This window comes from Sorex araneus, chromosome 9 (assembly GCF_027595985.1).
Source record: "Sorex araneus isolate mSorAra2 chromosome 9, mSorAra2.pri, whole genome shotgun sequence".
Lineage (NCBI taxonomy): Eukaryota > Metazoa > Chordata > Mammalia > Eulipotyphla > Soricidae > Sorex > Sorex araneus.
This window is the reverse complement of record NC_073310.1, coordinates 37,199,827-37,225,624: the sequence shown is the minus strand read 5'-3', so window position 1 is coordinate 37,225,624 and position 25,798 is coordinate 37,199,827. Positions and strand designations below refer to the sequence as shown.

General features: G+C 35.9%; 1 protein-coding gene across 1 annotated transcript in view; it reads left to right on the top strand.

The window, feature by feature from the left end:
• The window catches only part of FMN2 (formin 2), a 330,212-nt gene that overhangs the window by 217,962 nt on the left and 86,452 nt on the right, over window positions 1-25,798 (top strand). The window contains exons 9-13 of the mRNA XM_055146884.1: window positions 10,113-10,204; window positions 10,349-10,478; window positions 11,468-11,614; window positions 16,961-17,020; window positions 17,145-17,265. Coding sequence (XP_055002859.1) covers window positions 10,113-10,204; window positions 10,349-10,478; window positions 11,468-11,614; window positions 16,961-17,020; window positions 17,145-17,265 — 550 coding nt within the window. The remainder of the gene's footprint in view (window positions 1-10,112; window positions 10,205-10,348; window positions 10,479-11,467; window positions 11,615-16,960; window positions 17,021-17,144; window positions 17,266-25,798) is intronic.

Genomic DNA, 25,798 nt, shown 5'->3' with positions numbered 1-25,798 from the left:
CCTTGTTTATGGTGTTCAAAAGTTTATATTTACCTATCAATATCTACCAGTTATTGTTTTTATACAAATTATGTTTTATTTGCAATCCAACTCTTGTTTTGTTAGAGACCATTGACAAACCTTTTTGCTTGGGAGAGTACAAAAAGATTTTTTATATATTTATTCTTTAATAACTCTTACACTCTTCTTGGATGACAGTCTCTTCTGACACACATATACAAAGCATTTCTCAGTAATTTTCCATGATGGGAGGCAGATATTTTTAAAAAATGGTGCATTTGGCTAAAAACCATGCTAAATTTTTCCATCTGATGTCATAAATGTTAACTGTATTTTTTCAAATCCTTTTATTTTGTGGGAGTTATTAGTAATGTAAGTGTGACTAGGGATATTATAGTTATGCAGAATGATTTCAGGGATAGTCTGTATATGGTCATATAAGGCAGAGATTTTTCAGTGATGTTAAATGAATGTTACTGTAAATATTTGTTCAGAGCCTTGTTCATTATTAAATCTGTTCCCTGACTTGAAATTATGCATGAACTGTAACAAGCAGTTGATGTTTATTTGACATATTATGCTCAAGAGGCTCATCTACCTTACTTCCTTAGAGTCCATGATTGCAACAACTAAAATTTAGCTGAGCATTATGTTTATTAAAGAAATAAAAAGAGACCTCTCTTAATAGAAATGTAAAACTCCCATCATATTTTCCTTCACAGAATTTACTTAGGAAGTTGAATGATTCCAGATGGAAACTCACATATTTGACTAGATTTCTTGTTTACCCACATATTTGCCAGTATACAGTTAAGAGTTCAAAATTTTCAGGTCCTTGAAGAGAGATTTAGCCCTTAGACATACACATTTAGATTACTATGTATATGCAACTCTGTTTTGAAAATTTCTCCCAGCCCCTGGCATTCAAATATATCCCAGTTGTTTATTGCACCTGAAGATGGAAAATTGAGCTATATTATGAGTCTATGTATTATAAAAAAAAGTCACTTGAAAGGATATTTTTCAAGATTAGAGGAAGTATGAGTAAGCAGATAATCTACAGACCACCCATAAACTCTTGAATGTGTAATGCAAAAGTATATTTAAAGTGGTCTTTAAATAAAGTAGAATAGATTTCCCATAAGACTGAAGAGAGGCGTTGAAAAATCCTACACAAGAAAAGCTCTTTTTTACTCTCTTGTGGCTAACAACACAGTTTTAAAAATTCAGTTGAGAGGATCTCACCATTTCATTGCTCTTAGATCAGACAGTAGAGATGTCAACTGTGGCAACACAATTATAGGCTAATGTGATAAGTGCTAGGTAAGAGTTCTGTGGAAACAGCAGAATAGTTTTTGGAGAGAGAAAACTTTGATTTTGGGAAACTGAGATAATATCCATAGTGAGGTAATATTTGAGGTTATTGTTAAATGCTGATGGCAATATGCTTGAAAGGAGAATTAAGAGAATGTTCCCAAGAGATGGAGCAGTTGATCAAAGGCACAATAGATGTAGAAACTATAATTATTTTGGGTTAAGAATCCTATTTTGTTGGAAAGTAGTACATAGGGAAATTAGAGTTGAAACTGGGTTGAGATTGACAGGGATGGCTGTTTTTCAGATTACTCTGTGATTGTGCCAAGATTGAAGAGGGAGAAATGGATTTTTGAGAATTGTTTTTAAAGACTGAACTAGATAAGAATTATCTAACTGAATGTGGAGGGGAGAGATCAGGAGTAGATATGTTTCTTGGGTGTTTGGAGTGAATGGCCATATAACTCTATTGGGTTTTTAAAGTGTGAATAAACTTTTAAAAAATGGATGATAAATAAACACAATAATTTTTTTCTTTAAGCTTTTATTTTTAAGTAATTTTTTATTCACAAACCATTAAAAAAGTAGTACCCAATGGTCCTGTATTGTATTACTCCATGGTAACATTCTTCAAGACTAGTACAGTGATAAAATCCTAAAAATGACATTGATATGATTCATGGAGCATTTTCATTTCACTTGTTTTGCATGAAATTGTTTGTGCATGTGTGTGACCACATGTATATGTCTTTATTTCTATGTAATTTTTATCACTGTATCACTATCATCCCGTTGTTTGTCGATTTATTCGAGTGGGCACCAGAAACATCTCTATTACACTCAGACTTGAGATTTTAGAAGCCTCTCTTTACTCATCTTTCCCATTGATTGGAGGCTCTTTCAGGGTCAGGAGAATGAGACCTGAGACCTGTCATTACTGTTTTTTGCATATCGAATGCGCCACAGGTAGCTTGCCAGGCTCTGCTGTGCGGGCAATAGACTCTCTGTAGCTTGTCAAGTTCTCCAAGAGGGAGAACTAGGCTATTAGATATTTCTCAGATGCATCATGGCCGTACATTTCTGGGAGTTTGGTTTTAGAGTCTCTGGATGTTGGCCGTTGATGGGATTACACAGCGCTGGGGGCAGTTTCTGGGTGTGACTGCCAAGCTACTGGAAAATGGGGGATCTGGGCAGAAGAGGCGCAGTCCTGATCTGAGGAGCCTTGGAGATCTAGGTCCTGGGTCCTGCATACCTGGGTTCCTCTAATGGTTCTTTCATGCATGAGGCTTGTCCGAACGTGTGGAGAGTGGCCTTGAGCATGGTTGTGGCTGGGTTCTGGATGTCTTCAATTGTTGAGGCTCTGGTCTGGGAGGTGAGGGAAACGCAACCGTCCCCTATGAGGGGCCCTGGTGAACACAGCCAGGCGCGGGGGCAAGAGACTGTGTCGCTGTCTTCCGGGAACTTGGTTTTAGAGAAATTGATTTTAATTTTTATCAGATACTGATTTTTGTAACCATCACAATAATTGAGATACAAAATCATTTCACTTCCACAAAGTTCTCTGTGCTATCTTTTTATAATTATACTGTTTTTCTTCCCTTTCTCTATTTTTAAGCCATATAAAATTTTCCTTCTTTAATTGTGCCATTTGTTTAATGATATGACTGTTTCTTTCTATTGTTATTGTTTCTATTGTCTACTATATTACATGGTGTGAATTAAAATTTATTGATATTTTGGATTATCTAGAGTTTTTGCAATTATAAATAAAATTGTTAAAAATATTTATGTACATTTATACTTTTTTTTGGACTGGAGTGATAGCACAGCAGGTAGGGCATTTGCCTTTCACGCAGCCAACCTGAGTTTGATTACTCCATCTCTCTGAGAGAGACTGACAAGCTACTGAGAGTATCCCACCCACATGGCAGAGCCTGGCAAGCTACCCATAGTATATTCAATATGCCAAAAACAGTAACAAGTCTCACAATGGAGACGTTACTGATGCCTGCCTGAGCAAATTGATGAACAGCGAGGCAACTGCTACAGTGCTACAAATATTTTTTTCAATGAGAATTAAGGTTTATATTTGTTAAATCTTCGAATTTCAGTTGCATTGCTGTATATATAGGGTATGTTTATTTTGTAAGACACTTTTGAGGCATTTTTCAGAATATATCATGTTATATTCTTAGTATATTAGAACTGGAGCAATAACACAGCAGGTATTTGCCTTGCACGTGGCTGACCCGGGATTCGATTCCTCTGTCACTCTCGGAGAGCCTGGCAAGCTATCACGAGAATCCCACTCCCACTGCAGAGCCTAGCAAGCTATCCACAGTGTATAAGATATGCCAAAAATAGTAACAAGAAGTCTCACACTTCGTGTTCCTGGACAGAGCAGACGCCATTGGGCTACACTAGCATGCAACATGGACGAATGGCGACATTAGTGGTGCCCACTCAAGCAAATCCATGAACAACGGATGACAGTGCTACAGTGCTACAGTGCAGTTGTTGACTCTGTGGTTTGAATATATAGCTATACTACTCCTCATATTATCTGTGTATCTGAGGCCTCTGACCCCTGGTCCCCAGTTACTTCCATTCCACATTTTCTTACTTCCTCTTACTAATGTCTTTATTTCTCCATCCTACTCCTCCTTATACTCTGGAGTCAAGAGTGATCTAAGAATATGCCCCCTTTAACTACATTACATTTCCCTGTCCAGTTATTCTATATACAACAAATACACGAGATCATTCTGTATTTGTCCTTCATCTGGCTTAATTCACTTACCGTATCTACCCCCAGATACAAAAACAATTATTGAAAAGGACATATGCACACTATTATTCATTGCAGCACTTAGTTCAGTAACAGATATAGAATCAAACTAAGTATTCAAAGACAGATGAATGAATTATGAAAATGTATAAAATGGAATACAGAATTCTATGCAGCTGCAAAGAATGATGAATTCATTCAGTTTGATACAATCTGGATTGAACTGTAAGATATGTTGAATATCTTTGCAATGAGCTAATTTGTCTTCTGGATGTTCTCTGGTGAAATATCTGTTTATTTTTTTTTATCCATTTTCCGGTTAGAGTGTGTTCACCTCATATCACCTCATTCTGCTCTAATTGCTGCTGAGTAGGAGAGAAAGAGAGAGTCAAGTGCCTATTCAGAGTCAGAGGTGGGGTATATGAGTGTAGAATGTGATTCTGTGCATGCGTGCGTGCGTGCATTTGTGTTTGGGATGGAGGGTGATTAGAGGAAACAGAGTGCTAGGTGAAACAGTGTTAAACAGCACCACCTACCAGTAACTGACTTTTTGTTAATAGTGTTTTACATTAATTGTTTTGTGTTTATTGCATCAAAAGCATGAAATTCACCTGATCATGGTATATGATCCTTTGATATTTTGTTGGAGTCAGTTCACTAAGATTTTGTTGAGGATCTTTGCTCCAGTGTTCATCAGGGATATTGGTCAGTTTTCTTTTTTAGTAGTTTCTTGCCTGCCTTGGTATATTAACTTCCTAGGAGTTGTGAGGGAGAATTCCTGTTACTTTGATATTTTGGAAGAACTTGGGGGTATAGTCTTCTTTGAAGTTGTGTTAGATATCACTAATGAAAGCATCTGAACCAGAACTGTTTATCTGGAAGGTTTTACTTTCTGCCACCCCCACTCACATTTTATGAAAAAGAACTGATGTGACTTGTTGGGTAGAAGCCTGTACCTTCACCATTCACTGAAAATGCAAGAAACAAAGCAAATTTAGAAGGAAAGTAATCACATTAACTATAAAGCGATCTAAGACAAACATATTCACTAAAACACAGGCCTTACCTTGTTTTTTATCTTACTTAGCCAAAAGTATTTTTTTGTTGTTCCAAAGGATGACACAATTATGATGTTAGGCTTTAGAAATTTTATAATTGTTGACAGAGAAGCGGCAGGCATTCTGGTGAGCAACGCGGCCCGGACAATGCTCCGGACCCGAATCAGGGCCAGCAACACCCGGGGGCCGGAGGGAGGAGGTGCCGCCTGCACACCTTCTCTGGATGGAACCCCGGCGACACTGAGCAGCAACTAACACGGCTCCAGGATTCGGGACTGGGACAGATCCAAGCCGCGCGGCCGCTAGTGCGGCCGCGCGACCTTTTCTCTCAGAGAGCCAGCCCTATGTAACCTCAGAGATCCAGCACCTGAGTAACCTCAGAGAGCCAGCACCTGTGCAAACTCCGAGAGCCAGCACCAGAGTAACCTCAGAGAGCCAGCACCTGTGTAACCTCCGAGAGCCAGCACCTGTGTAACCTCAGAGAGCCAACCCTGTGCAACCTCCGAGAGCCAGCACCTGTGCAACCTCCGAGAGCCAGCACCTGAGTAACCTCAGAGAGCCAGCCCTGCGCAACCTCAGAGAGCCAGCCCTGTGTAACCTCAGAGAGCCAGCCCTGTGTAACCTCAGAGAGCCAGCCCTGCGTAACCTCAGAGAGCCAGCACCTGAGTAACCTCAGAGAGCCAGCCCTGCGCAACCTCAGAGAGCCAGCCCTGTGTAACCTCAGAGAGCCAGCACCGGCACAACCTCAGAGAGCCAGCACCTGAGTAACCTCAGAGAGCCAGCCCTGTGTAACCTCAGAGAGCCAGCCCTGCGTAACCTCAGAGAGCCAGCACCTGAGTAACCTCAGAGAGCCAGCACCTGTGTAACCTCAGAGAGCCAGCACCTACGTAACCTCGGAGAGCCAGCATCTGTGTAACCTCAGAGAGACAGCACCTGTGTAATCTCAGAGAGCCAGCCCTGTGTAACCTCAGAGAGCCAGCCCTGTGTAACGTCAGAGAGCCAGCACCGGCACAACCTCAGAGAGCCAGCACCTGAGTAACCTCAGAGAGCCAGCACCTGTGTAACCTCAGAGAGCCAGCACCTGTGTAACCTCAGAGAGCCAGCACCTACGTAACCTCGGAGAGCCAGCATCTGTGTAACCTCGGAGAGCCAGCCCTGTGTAACCTCAGAGAGCCAGCACCTGTGTAACCTCAGAGAGCCAGCCCTGTGTAACCTCAGAGAGCCAGCATGCATGTTCCATCCCATACATCTAAGCAACAACCCCCATGACAAATGGAGTTATTAATATGAATAAATTTTTACTGCGTGTTGTTAAAAAAAAAGAAATTTTATAATTGTTGATTGGAAATATAAAAACTTAGCATTAATATGTTGTTTAGTCTGAAGACCAAAAATGGTCTCTTCTAATCATTATAACAGGAAAAATAGCATAAGCCTAAATATGAAAAAATGCTACAAATATCTTAAACTACTGATCACTTAAGGATATTGCATTCTTTCATAGATTTCATTTAATCTCAACTGCACTAAAAAAGCAGTATTTGTCTAAAGCCCAACTATCAACAACCTCATAATCAAAATTCTTTAATTAAAAAAAAAGGGAAGCAGTATTTGTAGAATGATGGAAGCAAGACCCAGACCTCTACCATGATAGGTTCACTTCATCCTTGGTGATCAACAAATCAGCAATCATTTATCCTATGCCTCATTTGTAACTTCTTAGAAATTAATCAAGAGTAATCATTAATAAGAGAAAATTCTTGTCCTTCCTTCATACTTTAGAAAGAGCCAGAATACATAGTATTGGTTAGTATTTGAAATTAATTTATATTTTTGTTTGTGATAAAAAACCTTTTAAAATAGACAGTGTTCTTTAAAGATATGGTAACCATTTTTATGAAATAGTGACTCTTTGTCAGTAGAGATATGTGAGCTTGGGGATTATTGGAGAAAATGAAGCATCAGGTTCAGTTTCTGAATGCTTCATGAATGGCCTGACATACCTGAATTTTATTTTTTCAAGGGTGTTCGTAAGGTGAAAAACTGTTTTTCCGAATAACATTGACAAGTCATCTGCCTTTTTAAGAATGTTAACATTTAGGGGCTGGAGAGATAGCACAGCGGGTAGGGCATTTTCCTTGCACACTGCTGACCCAGGTTCGATTTCCAGCATCCCATATGGTCCCCTGAGTACCGCCAGGAGTGATTCCCAAGTGCAAAGCCAGGAGTAACCCCAGTACATCGCCAAGTGTGACCCAAAAAGCAAAAAAAAAAAAGTTAACATTTGTAGTAGGGTCTAAAAGTCAGGGGTAGGTTAAAAGTGCTGGGGTCTCAGCAGGCACCAAAACACCATCCTTTGTTATATAATTCTATGCCACCATGCTATTTACTGAAACAAAATCAATTTCAGTTAAGCATAGCAAAAGCATTAACAAAGCAGTGAAGTTTTTAATTTTATTAAATCTCACCTTTGAGTATGTCATTTTTATAATCCTGCATGACAAAATGAGACAGGCACATTTTCTCCTGAATAACAGAGTAGTTATTTCCTTGTGATTAAACTCCTAGTTAAAATAAACTAATTTCTTTTTATTAACCACAGCGTATATGAAGACATAACTGACAAATAGTGGGGTTAATGCCTTTTCTTTAAAATAAGCAAAGAATTTCCACATGGTGAACTAATAAAAGAAAAAAAAACACACACACACAAAAATAAGCAAAGAAACTCAATAACTACAATGGAGATAGACAACATTTTTTGCCAAAACTCAAACTCAAAAGTAAAATTTAGAATTGGCAGTTCTTACATCTGCCAGTATGCTTCCTTATACTTAAAGACTTTTCTGATTCAATTGCTAGTGGTATTTTAAAATGTATATATTTTTATTGACATGAAATGATATGTGCTACTAGCAAAACCCAGTCTAGATGAAAGGAATTTATAAGGCATGAATACAGTGCTAGTTCTCTCTATAATCATATAAGAGAACTGTCAACTAGGATATCTTTCTTTCTAAACTGAGTTCAGTAAAGCTAAGGATAAAGGACTATACAATGTAAGATATATATATATATAATATGTTATATTATATATTGTACATATATAGAGAGAATAATTTGAGAAATACCCCTCTAATCATGAAGTAAATTTACTTAGTGCTCTAGGTACTAAGAAAATTTATCTTCCTCATGTAATTTTAATTATTACTGCAATTTATGTTGACTGTTTTCTTTTGTTATTGTGCCTCTTGAGATTATGATATTTACACATGCCTGAATAGGTGACTCAGGAAATGTACTGGCTCTGTGTGGTGAATTTGTAGCCATTCAGCTCTTGTCCATGTCAAAGTATTTAATGTTAAAAAGTTGAAATTTAACAGATGAACTTAATTGCTTCATCAGTTTACAGTAAGTTTTTTTCTAGTGGGATTTTGGGTATAATTACCTCATCATTGTTCTTAACTTATTCTTTATTCTTGTAATTTTCTTTTATAATATTTTCTGGTCACATATTTGCAAGAAAGATGGGTCTGATGTTTTGTTTGTTTGTCTTTTAATTAAAGATAATATTTTACCTAGCATTTTGACAGTTATCTAAGGAGCTGACTTTTCTGAGGTAAATATTATTAATAAATTTGGTGGCTTGTATTTCCTTGAAATTCTTGCATAAGATCATAAAAATAGGTGAAATGTAAGATTGGTATGCAACTGAAATTTTAGAAGTTTCTAAATTTTGGAGTAGCTTGGATATGTGCAATAAATACACCCCCTTTTAAATTCTTTGTATCCTTTTATTGCTTCTTGTTCAAAACTAAATTTTTTCATGCCCCATACTCTTAGAAGACACACTGATCTGTCATCAAATCTATTTTCCATGTTAAAAGAAGCTTATTTTAAGGAACTAGTCTTTGTTACTTAATCCCTTTAACTGAAAACCTGCTTTTGAAAACAGTGAATATAAAACAGAACATAGCTTTGTTTAGAGGAAATCTATAGAGGCTTAGAAATCATCAGGTTTTTGACTGAATTGCTTTTCTGCTTATAAAAAAAATGTTGAAGAGATTTTAAATTCTTCGAACTAGACTGAATCTTAAAATATGGTATTCTAGTCACATTTCTTTATGCATTTAGATGCAAAATGGCCTAGTTTGGTCTTTTGGAACTTTGTGATTTATAAAGTAAGACTACAGATAAAATTATCCACATTCTTTCACCTCATGTTAAAATTTTAAAGTTTCTTTTCTAAAGAAACAGATTAGAAAAACAAATTTTTGGCTTGATATTATAAAGTGAAAAAGGAGATATTTTGCGAAGAAGGAGATATTTTGTGAATATTTTGTAAAAAGGAGATATTTTTCTTCAAAAAAATGAAGAAAACTGCAACCTATTTTTAATATCAGAAAATAAAAATCAGCAAAAGTATCCAAAACCTTTTTTATTTCATTACTTAAGAATTCAATATTTTGTTCCCTTCCCCCAATAAAACAAGTAGCTGTAAACAATGATTATAATAGTCAAATAATTCTCTCCTATAAACATATTATAACAGCTTTAAAATGAAATTACTTCCAATTTTGACTTCACTAATTTCTGAATAGGACAAAGTACATTAAAATGAAATAGTTGTACTCCAGAAAATACTATAAGCAGCCAAAAAACAAAAGAGAGAATTTTATTGTTTTAAGGCATACTTAAATGAATAAATGTTTTGCAGATCACTTATAGTCAGTAATATTATTTGGAAGATTTGCCGACAGTCTGGTTCACATTAAACATATTTACACTTTAACAATGTCTTATGAGTTAAGTCAAGCTTTACTACAAACAGATGCAAGAATTATGAAAATATAGTTGTACTGTATTAAAAATTACTTAAAATCATCATTATCTAAGGGATTTATAAAATAAAGAACCCGATTTTAAAAGGCACTTGACTTTTGTGTTTCTAGAGAGCACAATCAGATGAGCTGGAAAAAATTGAAAAACATGGCCGATCCTCCAAAGACAAGGAACACGCCAAATCTCTGGACAAACCTGAACAGTAAGAATACCTTAGGGTTCTGTACGGGTACCCAGGTCAGGAGTGGGCTAAATTCTATTTATAATTATTAGGAATGCTATGAGGAGAAAACATTATTTTCATGAATTATACTTTAGCTCCTAAATTATCTTTTTTCCCCCTTAGGTTCCTTTATGAACTATCACTAATCCCCAACTTTTCGGAGAGAGTCTTTTGTATCCTGTTTCAGTCCACATTTTCAGAGAGCATTTGCTCAATTCGTCGCAAACTGGAATTGCTACAAAAACTGTGTGAGGTGGGTTTGGAGCCATAAAGAGACAAAACTTGATGTTTGATATTTTATTCTGTTTAGTCAAGTTTATATTTCAAAATAGTTTCTTTTATTTACTCTGCATATCCATAACATTTTGAAGACTAGAATCTCACAGAAGTGAACATGTTGTGATTGATCTTTAAGATGTTCAAATAGAAACAGAGGACCTCATTGTGAGTTTGTTCACTACCTATATACCTTTAGAGGTTTTTATCCCCTCTGCTTTCACCAAGATAAAAATTCTTCACTTCCTGTAGTCTTCTAATAGATCAGACATACAAGTGAAAGTGATTTAAACACTTTTTATTTACTTCTCTTCAGTTTTGGAAGGACACTTTAATAGATTGTTAATAATTCCAGTTGTATGACTAGCAGAAGATAAGTGTTTTTCTGAAAAGAAAAGAGTAAATACTTGGCAGAAATGGTTGATATTAATATTTAAAGCAATTTGTCAGTAACTAATAGTACCATTTGTTCTTGTGATTAAGTGTTCTTAAACAAGACACATTCAGAAGTGACCATCAAGTATAAATTAAATATATTTTGAAAGAAATTAGTGAGGGATTTGTATAAATTTGCAGATTATCTTTATAGTTATAGTTTAGTTTCCACAATTTACGCCAAAATTTACTGTTGCTCCAGAGGTATGTATAATTGAGATGACTGCAATGGCATTATTTATAACTAGTACTATAAAAATTATTTATAACTAGTACTCAAGACAGTCTTCCACCAGTCCCCCCAATGCAGTTGTACCATAGAAACAGCCCATACTGGTATCTTAGAGTTTATACAAACCTATCTGAATGTATATTGATAGTGAAACATTTAAAAGTTAACTTTGGAAATACTAATAAATGAACACTGAAAAAATTTGAATGTGCCCCCCAAATTATCAGTATGACAAGATTTAAGATAAGTCAAACAGAACTTTGTATAAGAGATAAATTGTTTTTGTCTTTTTTTAACAGACATTAAAAAATGGCCAAGGAGTTATGCAGGTTCTGGGTTTGGTCCTTGCCTTTGGAAATTACATGAATGGTGGAAATAAGACCCGAGGACAGGCAGATGGTTTTGGATTAGACATCCTTCCAAAGCTGAAAGATGTCAAAAGCAGTGTAAGTATTTTGTATGAATGAATATAGACAAATTAAAATTTAATAAAAATGTAGGCAAATTAAATATTTGTTGTTATAAACATGGGAAGCCTGTTAATAGCAATTGGTAATGTTCTAGGTTCTTTATCCTTTGAGCCAAAGATGAAAAGATGTGATATATTTGTGATTTAGTGATAATTTTTAGAGTATATCATTTTAAATTCTGTATTTTAGTTGGCAATATTTTGAAGCAAAGATATTTTTACTATATCTTACCATGTCCATTAATATTTACTCTTTTGAACTTTTAGGACTTGATTATTCTATACATTTTTGGACTTTTCATGTTTAGCATACTTGGATTGCTCATGTTTCCTAGACAAAGGATAGAGAAGTTAGTTTGTAAATAAAGTATGATGGGGTGGTTCTTTTTCTATGTGTCATTTTTTTCCTTGATGTATTTATGGAAAAATAGAAACAATTTTGAAGGAAGGTCTAAATTTTTGTCCAGTTTCTACAGTTATGTTTGCTTGAATTTATTATTCTAAGAATTCTTAGCCAACAGATTTGAAGAAACAACCATAATAAGTATTAGAGTCTAAGATTGAAAATTAAAAAAAATAAAAAGTTCTGTTACTCTGAAGAGTAATCTCTATTCAGAACAGTATGATAAATAGAATTTTTTCCTTTTCTTTTTGGGGCACACCCAGCGATGCACAGGGTTTACTCCTGGCTCTGCACTCAGGAATTACTCCTGGCAGTGCTTGGGGAACCATATGGGATACTGGGAATCAAACCAAGTTGGATGCGTGCAAGGCAAATGCTCTACCCACTGTACTATAGCTCCAACCCCCAATAAATGAAATTATGGACATGATTTTAAATTATTTACGTTTAAGTAAACAACTGGTATATGTAACAAAAGCATTTAGAATATGTCTTCCTAGATAGTAAATACTTTCCCTCAAAGAGGTACTTTTTCTCTGACAGTAGCTTGTTTATTTTCTTTTTAAATAGATTCATATGTCAACCCAGATATACTTAATATCTTCCATTAGAACTTTATGAAATACCAGGCAGTGCTTTTAAAAAATTGAGTAAAACTTGGATAATCAAGATATAATTTTGGTTTTGTCATGATTATATTTGTTCAGATGCTATTATACTTTTATTTTGTATACCTTATACAGAACCTCTAGTAGGTTAGCCTGATTAATCACATTGATTTGAAACCAAATATGTCGGTCCTAATTTTGTTTTTAAGTAGTTCTTACCTGCTGCTAGAATTGAAACAATTTTTGCCAATAACTTTTTTTGCCAATAATTTTAATTATTTTGTAAATAATTAAAATTATTTACATAAATTATAATTATCCACATCACTGTCCCATTGTTCATCAGTTTGCTTGAGCAGGCACCAGTAATGTCTCCATTGTGAGACTTGTTATTACTGTTTTTGGTATATTGAATACACCACGGGTAGCTTGCCAGGCTCTGCATGTGGTCTGGATACTCTCGGTAGCTTGCCGGGCTCTCCGAGAAGGACGGAGTAATCAAACCTGGGTCATCCACGTGCAAGGCAAACACCTTACCTGCTGTGCTATTGCTCCAGACCCATCAGTTCCATAGATATTCAAAAAAACTTTTAAAGATGCTCACAACTAAAGTTCTTACAACATATATTCACTGGGCAAAAGTTCACTTGACATTAGAAATTAACCAGGAGACATCTTAGAATTCTGATTTCTAGAAAAACATAAGTATAAAGATTAAAGCACTCATAGATTACCATGAAACATTAATGGTTTTCACACTTGTGTTCAAAGCTCTCTGAAGATCAGGGCTAGGTTGATTCCTGGTGAAAAGTCTTTGCATGAAATAAAGTTATAATAATAATAGCATGCATTTTCACATACTGGACAGACTGATTAATAGTCAGTAAAAGTTCCCACATTTCCATGAAATTCTCCATTCTTATCTCAAACTTTTACCAAGGCATAATGCTATGGCTTCAGGCTATTAGCTTGACATCTGAGACTAGTCAACTGTAACTCTTTGCTAAGTTGCTCTAGAAATTTTAGTTACAAAATATTTTCAGATCAAATAAAAACGATGGTAGGATAAGTTTTGCAACCATTTTTTTTTGCTTAAACTCCTTAACATTGTCCTGTTTATTTTATTTTTTTATTTTTTAAATTTATTTATTTTTATTGAATCACCATGTGGAAAGTTACAAAGCTTTCAGTCTTAAGTCTCAGTTACACAATGCTCAAACACCCATCCCTTCACCAGTGCACATATTCCACCATCAAACTAGAAACACATGTTTTAAACTAAACCATTACTCTTTGGACCTATTTTTAGGTACCACAATTATTTCAACTCACAATATTCTGTAGGTTAGTTATTCTAACGATCCAATGCAGATACCAACAAATATACACATTTAAACAATAGTTCTTGTACCTTAGTTATTTCAAATAATGAGCGTTTACACCAAATACTTTATAACAATTCCACAAGAATACAAACATGCTTTCAGATACAGAGAAAGGCCCTTCGTTCTTACTAAACTTTGTTATTAGCGTAAGAAAATACTTACTGCCACTGTTTATGAAAACAACATGAGGAAACTTTATTTTAATGGCTTCTGTACCTCTGTTGTTTGTAAAATGGCCTAATTTTTCATTAAAATTGGCTGAATCTTGTAAGAGAGAGCCTTGCATTCTCTGAACTCTTATTTAACTTTAGTTTCAGGCTCTGGTTCCACAGCTCTTCCTAGATAGTACAGATTCTGAAGTTCAAAAGAATTACAACTGTTAAAAACCATTAATATTCTTCCAATAAGAAATTTAGATTGAAAATTTTCCTTTCTCTGTAGGCTCAACATTCTGATAAGAAATCTTTATTTAAACCTGGTCTAACAAGTTCCAAAAATACCTAGACCATTTATACTGCTGGACTGCATATCACTCTGACCTCTCTTGATGATCCTGCTTGCCCAGGCTTTAACACTTGAATGTTCCACAAAGACAGACAGACAATGAACTGACTACAAAAACCACACACACATGTGCACACATATGCAGTTGATCGATTGATCTGACCCTTCAAAAATGGCAGAGAGAAAGCTGATTGACTGAGAAAGGAAGGGGCAGTCCCCAAGGCACATAGCATTTAAAATAAATATGAAATGGATTCTGAAAATTATATATTTCAATTGTCTTATTCCATACATATTAAATTGAATTCCACTTAAAAGTTAAGAGTTTCTTTTTTTTTTTTTTTTTTTTTTGCTTTTTGGGTCACACCTGGCGATGCACAGGGGTTACTCCTGGCTTTGCACTCAGGAATTACCCCTGGCGGTGCTCAGGGGACCATATGGGATGCTGGGATTCGAACTCGGGTCAGCCGCGTGCAAGGCAAATGCCCTACCCACTGTGCTATTGCTCCAGCCCCAAAAGTTAAGAGTTTCTTAGGTAAAAACTAAGTAATCAATAAGCCAGATTTTAACAATAATATTGCTTCCATTTTCAGAAGAGCTATTCAGAATCATCAGATTTGTTATTTTTTATTAAAAATATAGCAGTGCAATGGCTGAATAAATAACAGTGCTCCTACATTATAGAAAAAGTTGGCAATGTCAGTTCCTCATCACTATTCTTATAGTTAAATGAGAGCCATGTCACTTAGAATATTTTCTCAAGCTTGCCTCTTGGAAGGCATTAGAGAAGTATTTCATTTACCCTTAATAGCCATATCATTATTTGAAAGTTAGAAAGTAAAATGAAGTCAAGTTGCTTTAATTGTCTTACAAACAAATCCCATTTCTTATAAATATATTATTTTATTATGATTGCTATGTATTTTTCTTCAATAGATGACATTATTAATATTAATCTTCCTGTTACCATTTTGAAACTTACTAATAGATTTGTCACCAAACTTTACTTTAAAATACTGTTTTTTTTATAAATGGGAACAGTCACTTGTGAATTTGAATATTCTAGTGATTATGGTTCATATTATAAGTTTTTTTTAAAAAATTCAAAATGTATGTTTGGTCTCCTATATTCAGTTATCTGGTAATTTTGAATAATGCATGAACTAATGAAACTCATGCCTCTAATCAATTTCCTAATGAAGGTAAAATAGTTATTCTTTAAAGACAGAAATGAAATAGTTGTATATTATTTGTTATAGATAAAATATAGGGCTGGAGAGATAGCACAGTGGTTGTGCGTTCGCCTTTCACGTGGCCGATCTGAGTTCAATTCCTCCGCCCCTCTCGGAGAGCCCGGCAAGCTACCAAGAGTATCTCACCCGCACGGCAGAGCCTGGCAAGCTATCCGTGTGTATTGGATATGCCAAAAACAGTAACAATAAGTCTATCAATGAGAGACGTTACTGGTGCCCACTCGAACAAATTGATGAGCAATGGGATGACAGTGACAGATGAAATACATTTAATTGTTTATCTCTTTGGATAATCCTTGCTCTTTATTGCTGAATATGATAATTAGTAATATATATTTGCATTAGAAAGTTTCTGATTACTTGAAATAATGTTTAACTCTAATTTGCATAGTTCTAAATCTTAATTAAACTTACTTTTAGATCATAACTACTAATCCAGCTATTTAGAAATGCTTGTAATAGCTACTTCATTTAATAGTCGCTAAGTAATAAAAGCAAAAATTAAATCTGAATGAGGATGGTAAAACCAGGAAAGTATTCACATTTACATCACCTTAATCGACTGTTTTTCCATTGAACTTAGAGGCAGAACACTGGGAAATGAGAGGTGCTATGCCATTAAACTATATAGAAATAGTGACTAGAAGCTGGAGAGACAGAACAGGGGAAAGGGCATTTACTTTGCATGCAGTAGTCCTGGATTCAATCCTTGATATTCCATGTAGTCTCTGATCCTCACTAGGAGTGATTCCTAAGTACAAGAGCCAGGAGTAAGCTTTGAACATTGCTGGGTGTGGCCCCCAAACAAACATTTTATTTATTTTAAAAATAAGAAATAGAGACTAAAAATTAAAATATAGAATTTCCATATCTTTCTAAGTATCACCAATAAATATAGACTTAGAATTTATTTCAACATTGTATACTTAATATTTTAAAAATAGTTTACTTACTGGAGTTGGAATGCTAGCACAGTGGGTAGGGTGTTTGCTTGCACGAGGCCACCCGGGTTCAATTCCCAGCATCCCATATAGTCCCCCGAGCACCGCCAGTAGGAATTCCCAAGTGAAGAGCCAGGAATAACCCTGGAGCATCACAGGCTGTGACCCAAAAAGCAAAACAAAACAAAACAAAACAAAATATTTTACTTACTTTGATCTTTCTGCCTAGGACAATAGTAGAAGCCTTCTGTCATATATCGTTTCCTATTATCTTCGAAATTTTGATGAGGTAAGAGAAATTTTGCATATAGTCATTTTTATTTCTATATTATTGAGGTATCCTTTACTGTTGTTCCCTTCAAATTATTTATGTCAATGTAGAGTTCAAAAACAGTGTGCTTCTTGCTCATTAGGATGCTGGGAAAGAACAGTGTGTCTTTCCACTACCAGAGCCACAGGATCTTTTTCAAGCCTCACAGATGAAGTTTGAAGATTTTCAAAAAGATCTCAGAAAATTGAAAAAAGACTTAAAAGGTAACAAAAAAGAAATGATCATGTATTGCCTAATTTTAAAAATGTATCAAGGCACCCAAATGATTTACAAAGAAACTTATAATTGAGTATTAGTCATAGAATGTTCCAGCACCAATCCAACTTCCCGTGTCAACTTCCCTCCACCTGTGCCCTAGATTCTCTCGCAGTCCCAAACCTGCCTCCTTGACAGGCATATTTTAAAGTTTACTTATATTTATAATTGAGAAGACATAGATTTCCACAGATTTGGAGAAAATAATTTTTATAGCATTGTACAATTAAATTATTTTTGACAAATGGAAAATGTTACCAATAAGCATAGTCTTATTTAAAACATTAATGTGTAAAAATTAGGTTATCAAATAGTATTTTTGTGGACCTTAGAGATAGTACAGAGTAAGGCACTTGACTTGCTCAAGGCAGACCTGGTCTCAATCCCCAGTACCACTGAGCCTTTCCAAGAGTAATCTCTAAGCACAGATCCAGTAGCAAACTCTGAGCAACACCGAAAGTGCTCTATCCCCCTCCAGATAGTATTTCTATATGTCAGTATTGTTTGTTTTCATCAGGAGTAAGTTGCCATCTTACTTTCACTTATATAGCCAAAACACTTTGTACATTTTTGTATTATTTTTAAATTATAAAGAAATCTTTCCTCACCCTTCTTCAGTAATCTTTTCAAGACTATATGACTTGTGGAGTCAGAGATCTAGTACAGTGGATAAGGGCATTTGCCGTACATGTGGCCCTCCCAGGTTTGATCCTTAGCGTTCCATATGTGTCCCAGAGCCCGCCAGGAGTAATTCTTGAGTGCAGTGCCAAGAGTTACCACTGATCACTGGTGGGTGTGGCCCCAATACCAAAAACAAAGAAACAAACAAGATTATGTGATTTGTGAACTTTACTGACTATAGAACGTCTTTCACAAATTTGGTCAAATATAAAATATGTATATGAATATGTTTTGTTATTAATTAGAAGCTTTATATTAAATAATTTCTCTCATAAAATGTATTCTTATTGTTAAAATATCTGAGAACATTTCAGATCTTATTCAAACTCTCTTCTAATTTTAATATGCATGAAAGTGAATAAATTCACATTTTTATTTTCATTTATTTATTTTTTTTTCATTTATTTTTTAATGTTGAATTTTAAATGTGATGGAGATTGAAATTCTTTTCCAGAAATGAAGAGATAAAGTAACCTTTTAAGAGATCCTAAATATCCAAAGATAAATTGATTTATATTCAAATTTATGGATTTGTTATATTTGATCACAGTTCTATATTGTAAATTATAAGTTTAAAGTCAATGTAAGAACATTTGTAGTTTCTAAACACTCAGAATATTTATATAGGCTGTATACATGTCAGGTATTTGCTAAGTGCTATTGCTCCCAGAAATAGTCATAGGTGTCTGGGAGGAGTAAAATACTCATAGGTGTCTGGGAGGAGAATATGTTCCCGAAGAGCTTCCCATATGTATGTGCTCATTAATGAAGCTCATGAATGACTTCTTAATTTTTTGTTTTCATTTTTTAAATTTAAGGTTTTATTTTGGCACCAGCTGGTTTACAAAACTGCATCCCAGTACTACACACCCCATCCCCAAATAAAATGTTCACTTTGCTCAACCATTGTTCCAATGTCCCCTTTCCCAGTCCTCACTGTATGGTGAGAACCCTACTGAAGGCTAATTCTCAGTTTCTGTTGTCTTTTGGCATTTGTTTTCCTCTACTATGTTTCATTAAATACCATATTATGAGATCATTCTGTGTCTGTCCCTTTCCTGACTAACTTCTCTTAGCATGTTATTCTTCAGAGCCATTTACATAACAACAAATTGCATTATTTCATCTTTTCTTATAGCTCAGTAGTATCTTTAAGAAAAGATGTGCAGGTATTTTTTTTTAATCTTGTCATCTGTTCTTGGACATAGTTTATTTCCAAACTATGGCTATTGTGAATAGTTCTGCAGTGAACATAAGAATACAGACTTTTTTTTCTGGTTTGTGCATTTGGACCCTTGTGGTACAAGTATTTCAAGTTGTGGGATTGCTGGGTCATATGAAAGCTCAATTGCTAGTTTGTTTGTTTTTTAAGTAATTACAGCATTGGCTTCCAAAACAGCTGGATCAGTTGACATTCCTGCCAGTAGTGAACCAGGGTCCCTTTCCCCCACATCCTCACCACCTTGGGTTATTGTTCTTTTTGTTGAGTGCCAGTCTCTATGGTGTGAGGTAGTATCTCCTTGTTTTGATTTGAGTTTCCCTGATGATGAGTAACATATAATATTTGTTTCATTTTTTTTTTGCCATTTGTTTTTCTTCTTTGAGGAACTTTTTGTTCATTTCTTCTCCCTGGTTTTGATGGAACGTACCTAATTTTTCCATCTAGGCAAAGCAAATGTACAGAACAAACTAAGTGGTTAATCGACTAATCTTGCCTATTCATTGCAAGTTACAAATTAACATTGTTTCAGCACGTTATAAGGCAGAGATTAATGAAACACCTACATGTCTTGAGCCAGTAACCTCATGTGTGGTTTGGTATTGGAATGTACATGTCACTATCCTTGGAGATTTTCCTCACTTATTTTTATTTATGGATGGAGCAATAACACAGTGGGTAGGGCATTTGACTTGCACGTGGCCAACCTGGGTTTGATTCTTCCGTCCTTCTCAGAGAGCCTGGCAAACCACTGAAAGTATCCCGCCTGCACGGCAAAGCCTGGCAAGCTACCATGGCATATTTGATATGCCAAAAACAGTAATAACAAATCTCACAATGGAGGTGTTACTGGTGCCCGCTCAAGCAAATCGATGAGCAATGGGATGACAGTGACAGTGACCATGATTTTTATTTATATTTGTTTGTATATTTTTCATTTTTATTTTTATAAATTATTCACAATGATTTACTACATTCAGTATTCCAGCTCCAATTCCACCACCATTACACCTTCGCACCACCATTATTTCCAATTTTCCCAACCACCTAGCCCCAATAACACGCTCTAAATTATTTATTTTGTATTGCTTGTTACAATTTAGTAAAAGTGATCCAAAAAGGACTTCCTTAGAAGAAAGTGTGTGAATATTGTTGTATCTCACCATGGAGCTATTAAGCCCTTGTGTAAGAGATTACTAGCATGTTGTTACAGGTTCTTATGTGTTATTTTCTTAATTAATATTGGTTGCCTTCTACTTTACATCCCATCAAATATGGTGTGCTACTCTTGGTATGTCAGTGGTATAGAATATAAGATGATGTCACTCAGGAAATTATAAAATTTTGAATGGGTGATACAGCTGAGGTTAAATTTTAAACTGGATGGTGATTTGGGGATACAGAAGCATCTCTGCAACTTGTTGATTTCTTTTGAGATTTTTTTTATGAGACTTTAGATAATGGCAGGTTAATGAGTTCCTATGGAGCCAGAGGCAGTTCATTGGCATGACTGCCAGACTTCCCGAAGAACAGCAGGTTGTGGGGAGGTTGCCCATCTCTGACTCTGAGAACCTGGAAATTTCGTTCACAAAGCCCACATACCTGAGTTTTTCAACAAATTCATTCTTGGCTGAGGTTTGTCCAAACCTGTCAGTCTGACTATAAGCATGGTGGCGATTGGGTTCTGGATGTTTTTGACTGCCAGCGCTCTGTACAGGTGGTGGGCTCACTCGCCCTCTTCTGAAAAGTCCCAGGTATGAGACTGAGTCTGACGGGGGATCTGGAGGCATTTCTGCAGTTTGCTGATCTCTTTTGAGATATACTTATGAGCCTGTCTTTGTACTCTTGTCATTATGTCTTTTGAGGTGCAGAAGGTTCCTATTTTAATCTTAGTTATCTTAGCTATCGTTGCTTCTACTTTCTTGGTCAGTGGTGTTTTCCCCTTAAAGATGCCTTTAGCTTAAATATCATGGAGATACATGGAATATCTGCCAATACTTCCTCTATGTACTTTTTGGATTCTGGTCTGATATCAAAAATCTTTAATTCATTTTGATTTGACTTTTGCTGTTTGTTTTGTTTGTGTTTGGGGTCACAACTGGAAATCAGGGATTACTACTGGCTCTGCACTCAGGGTTCACTCCTAGTGGTGCTTGGAGGTAGTGCTCAGGTACCTGGGATTGCCCCAGAAAATTGTCTATGTAAATAAATACATGTTAGATGTAGTCAGAGAGATAAATAGCAGGTAGGCTGCTCGGCTTGTTCAGAAATATATGTGGCATCAATTTATTTTACTTTTTAGTGAAATTTATATGCTGTTTTCTACAATTTGCATTCCCACAGTGCAGTGTACACTGGTGTAAATTCATTTTTCTCCAAAATCTCACCAATGTTTGTTGTTTCTAATGTTTGTAAGCATTCCAAAGCCATTCTCACTATGAAGCGATTACATATTATTGTGACTTTGATTTTTTTTTATTATAGGACAAATTTAACTTACTTTTATCTTTATCTTTTTGTTGTTTTAATAAACATTCTAAGATTCTCCCCTAAATCCTCTAATATGTTTTAGACAGCATGGGAAATATTCTAATTAATTTGTGGTCATTCTTTAATTTTATATTTTATTAATTTATATCATTTTGTAATATTGTAAATATTTCTAATCTTTTTTTTTCTTTTGGGGTTACATACCCAGCAATGCACAGGGGTTAGTCCTGGCTCTGCACTCAGGAATTACTCCTGGCGGTGCTCAAGGGACCATAATGGATGCTGGGATTCGAACCCAAGTTGGCTGCATGCAAGGCAAACTCCCTACCTGCTGTGCTATTGCTCCAGCCCCAATATTTCTAATCTAAAGCTTTCAGAATAAGATAAGAATATTGTGGTTAATATACTCCACCCTTGCTTCACTATTTTTCCCTGAACTTTTTCTATTAGTCTTCTGTTAAAAGTTACTTGTATTTTATAATCATTAGGTAATAATGTTTATACACATATGTATGTATATATATATAATATAGTATATAGAATGTACTATGGTAGCACTGTAGCAGTGTCGCCCCATTGTTCATCGATTTGCTCGAGCAGGCACCAATAACGTCTCCATTGTGAGACTTGTTACTGTTTTTGGCATATTGAATGTGCCACGGGTAGCTTGCCAGGCTCTGCCATGTGGTGAGATATTCTCGATAGCTTTCCAGGCTCTCCGAGAAGGACAGAGGAATTGAACTCGAGTCGGCCTCGTGCAAGGCCATACCTGCTGTGCTACCATTGTTTTAATTATATACAGTCTTTATTGTGTTTGTTCTGTGTAATTCTATTACTTTTTTTTTTATCTTATCTTGTTATTCTTTCCATGAGGATTGAATGGACATTAAATTTAGTCAGAAAATAACTGAAAAAAATTTTTTTTCTGTCAAGAAAGTTCAATCCATAGTTTACTAAATGCAATATAATATATTATATAATATGCATTATATAACATATAATTATGTATTTATATATTATATCATGGCAGAGCCTGGCAAGCTACCCGTGACATATTTGATATACCAAAAACAGTAACAACACGTGTCCTTTGTGTTCCTGGAGTGAGCAAATGCCATTTGGTAGACTTGCACATGACAGGGACAAATAAAGACATTACTGGCATCAGCTCAAGCAAATCGATGAACAACAGGATTACAGTGATACAATAATACAGTGATATATTATATATTTTTATATATTATATATAATTCATATATATATATATATATATATATATATATATGTTGCCATCCTGTTGTTCATCGATTTGCTCGAGCAGGTACCAGTAAATCTCCGTTGTGAGACTTGTTACTGTTTTTGGCATATTGAGTATGCCACGGGTAGCTTGCCAGGCTCTGCTGTGTGGGCGAGATACTCTCAGTAGCTTGCCGGGTTCTCCGAGAGTGACGGAAAAATCCTTTATATATGTAATATATATTATATAATGAGCAGTAATGAGAATTTACACTAAATTGTAGTTCAAAATAGGAATACTGGGACTGAAATCACAATAAAACTAATGTGTCTCGTCCCGCAGGTCAACGTGGGTAGCCGGGAGAGGGTGCACAAGTGAAAAAGAGACAGACACAAGAAAGAGGCAGACACAGGCAGACACAAGAATGGGAGCAAGCTCCAATTTTATTTCTCCTAAGCTAATCTTTTATAATTGATTATATGAGGAAGTGGGCAGAATGGGAGAATAGCAAAGAATGCAAATGTTTAACGAAACTGGATGTGGGTCCTGATGGCAGTTTCCCTGGGCATTGTTCTGCAACCTTTCCCAAGAAGCGGTTGTTCCTATTACAGGTCAGTTTGTAATGACATATTGGTTCCCAGGCATAGGTTTCTGGCTGTTCCCAGGTATTGATTTCTGGCCATTCCCAGGCATTGGTTCCCGGCACTAATGAAGATTTTAAATTACCAGTCTAAGTCCAACTTTCAATTTTAATTTTATATATTTTTTCTAACATTCTCTGTCTAATGTTCAGTGATTTAAAGAAGAAAGGCCTTTGATTCTGTTGAGAATGAAGTTGTTATCGAAGCCCTAGCCAAACAGGGCATTCAAACTCAGTACATTAGGATCCTCAGTGAGCTGTATTACAGATTCACCACCAGAATCTCACCATTCTACAAAGAAGTGATCATTGGTGTAAAGAGGGGGTTTGGCAGGGTGACACCATTTCACCGAAACTCTTCAGTGCCACCCTTGAGAACGTCATGCAATGACTGGAATGGGATAAAATGGGAGTGAATATAGACAGTCGGCAACTACACCACCTCCTCTTCACTGATGACATCGTTCTAATAACACCAAATATCAGCCAAGAGCCACTAATGCTGGCCAACTTGGACCATGCATGTGGAAAGGTCAGACTACAGCTGAATCTCACAAAGACAATGTTCATGAGAAACGAACTGTTCCCTGACGTTCCATTTGCTCTCAGTGGAAGGGACATCTCTGAATGCTGCAGCTATGTGTACCTGGGTCAAGAACTCAACATAACGAGCGACCTGGCACCTGACCTGCACAGGAGGAAGAGAACGACGTGGAACACCTTCAAGAGCATCAAAGAAGTTGTTAAGAGGACAAAGAACCTCTGGCTCCAGGCACATCTTTTCACCTTCACCATTCTTCCAGTACTAACATACAGCTCAGAAACCTTGGTCCTACGAAACAGGGTAAGAACACCATTCGGGTCTTCCAATGAAGAATCAAAAGAGCTATGCTTGGAGTTTCACCCAAGTAAGTGAAGGAATCCAGAGTTCCATACTCCACAGACAATTGAGAATCAGGGACACTGTCTCCCTTGCCAAAACATCAAAAATTAGATGGGCTGGACATGGAATACGACTTGGAGATGACCGCTGAACTAGAGTCGTTACCAACTGGACTCCACAGGATGTCTAAAGAATACCTGGCTGCCCACCTATGAGATGGCCAAACTTCTTTGTCAAGACCCTGAATGAAAGGTTTGAGTCATTTCATGTTCTTGGAGTGAGCATACGACATTGGGCTACACTAGCATGTGATAGGGATGAATGTACACATTACTGGCACCTGCTCAAGCAAAATAATGAGCAAGGGAATGACAAGTTATACAAGTGATACAAGTGATATTTTGTTTTTATTTTTGGGCCACACTTGGTGGTGCTCACAGTTTATTCCTGGCTTTAACTTCAGAGATCACTCCTGGCAGGGCTCGGCGGACAATAGGGAGTGTCTGGGATTGAACTTGGATCAGTCACATGCAAGGCAGTCCCTGTTTTTCTACTATCTCTATGGCTCCTAAATCCAACATTTTAAATTATAGGTCAGAACTCTGTGTTTGTTTGTGTGATTAAATGTGGTGAATATGAAAAGCTAGGCAACAGCAAAAGATTTTTAAATATGCAATGGCCAGAGTGAATTGAAAATCGAACATGTAATGAATCCAAGGTGTCTCTGGCAAACTTGTTTATTTTGGATTTCTCAAGAAAAAAAGGCATGTTGATGAAAATGTTTGAGAATTCCTAGTTTAGATTGAAACCCAATCATGAACAACTTTGTAATTGTGTATCTCACTGTAATTCAATTAAAAGGAAAGAAAAATAAAGAGGCGAACTAGAAAACACTAAGAAAAGTAGAAACACTGAGGAAACAACATAATGGCAATAAATACAATTAAAAAAGAAGATGTCTTAGTCTAAATGATGCTCACTGAAATCAGAAGAAATATGTACAAATTACATTGGAAGAAGGCTGGTGGAGAAGCAAAAGTGGAATGATAAGGATAGAGGAAATAATGAAAGTTCCAAGCAAAAATAATAGAGCTAAACAAAATAGTAGTTGAACTAAAAAAACTTTAGAGGAACTCAGCAGTACACTTGATGCAGCAAATAAGTCACTCGGTGAGTTGGAGAGTAAGAGTGTTGTAAAATATAAAAAAAAAGGACAATAAGAAAAAAAGAGAAAAAAAAGCTTTAATAAATGAATATAACATAAGATGCATATATGATAACACAAAGAGGAACAATTTTATCATCACGGGACTCAGGACTGAGAAAGAAAT